At 38.8% G+C, this 1,409-nt stretch overlaps 1 protein-coding gene across 1 annotated transcript in view; it reads left to right on the forward strand.

The window, feature by feature from the left end:
- Nucleotides 1–428: 428 nt before the first annotated feature.
- Nucleotides 429–1,409, forward strand: part of Lama2 (laminin subunit alpha 2) — a 337,962-nt gene continuing 336,981 nt past the window's right edge. The window contains 1 exon segment of the mRNA XM_026786227.1: nt 429–527. Coding sequence (XP_026642028.1) covers nt 429–527 — 99 coding nt within the window.

A 1,409-nucleotide genomic window follows, 5' to 3' on the forward strand; every position in this document is an offset into this window, starting at 1 on the left:
CGAGTTGCAGTCTCCAGAACTCTGGCTTCTGAGCTTGTCCCAATGCCACTCCCTTCTAGATACCTCTTTTAGGTTTGCTTCTCTCAACAATTGTTCTACATTTTGGAAAACTGCCCTACCTATCAGATTAAGTGCATGGTCTGTGTATGCTCCTTTGTGATAGGAGATGAAGGAAGAGAAAAGATACAGGGTAGGAGGAGGTTGAGAGAGACAGAAACAACATTGTGCAGCCCTGCACTTTACCATTGGTCAGTTCACACAAAATAGTCCCCATCGTCAGAACAGCGGTGTGTTGTCAAGATTCCTCCTTGCTTATCTTGCATGGTTCACTGAGCTTCTCATAGCAACCGACTTTTATTTTGATCCACATTGAGAATATTTTAGGCTACTCATTTTGTTTTGTTGAGACAGGGTTTCATATAACCCAAATGGTGGCTAAACTTACAGTTGAGGATGCTTACGATACTCCTGCCTCCGACTCCCAAATGCTGAGATCTCCAGACCTGATGGGCTATTATTTATTAACTGTATTATTTGGTCTATGTTTTCTTTTTTCTTTCTGAGACCAACTACCAGTGTGATGAGGGGCTTAATGGTTCTCTTCAGGTTGCTGAGGTCTTTATTACCTTTTATTTCTTTTCCGTTTTTCAGATTAAATATAGTTTTTCTTTATCTGACATCATGCCATTGGGTTGACCACACCACTATTCATAATCTAAATTAAACACATCTGATGAATTTGAAAACTTGAGGTTTTGTTTTTTCAGCTGTCTGGAGTTTTTCTTTTCCTGCATTTCTCATATTTGTAAAGTATTTCAGTTGAAATTCTTCATGCATCCCTCATAAACACCATTCTATTAATTATGAGACATATCCACAGTTCCTGCATTTCCTCCTTGTGTGTTAATTTCAATCCTGGGTCTCCATGGGGTCTATTTTTATTGACTTCTCTTTCATAAATGATGATTACATTTTTTCTGTTTTTCTCATGCCTACAAACACACATTCTTACAGTGCATTTGTGGTGATAAAGTACAAACCTCCTGGATCCCATTTTCTTCCTCTGAATATTTTGAATGCATCCTAAGTAGGGTAAACTTGCAGGAGCATAGAGTGGAGGACGAGAGCATTTGATGCTTGAGAGACGGCTGATGGAAAGCTCATGGTGCTTAACTTACACTTCTAAGTTCTTTTAAAACCTGTCTAGTTGGTGCACAGCACTGAAAATTCTACTCAAGTTTCTTTCTTTTCTGTTTAGTTCTTTCCACTGAGCTTCTTGGCATCCTGTGAATAATTGTTTTATGCAGAATCAATCAGTTAAACTGTGAGCAGATGTTAATACACAGGTGTAGATATCTACCCCTCCACAGCATCTCTCCAGTAGATTTTTTCATTCTGTTCTCCAAACA

Source organism: Microtus ochrogaster, linkage group LG4 (genome assembly GCF_000317375.1).
Source record: "Microtus ochrogaster isolate Prairie Vole_2 linkage group LG4, MicOch1.0, whole genome shotgun sequence".
Classification (NCBI taxonomy): Eukaryota; Metazoa; Chordata; class Mammalia; order Rodentia; family Cricetidae; genus Microtus; species Microtus ochrogaster.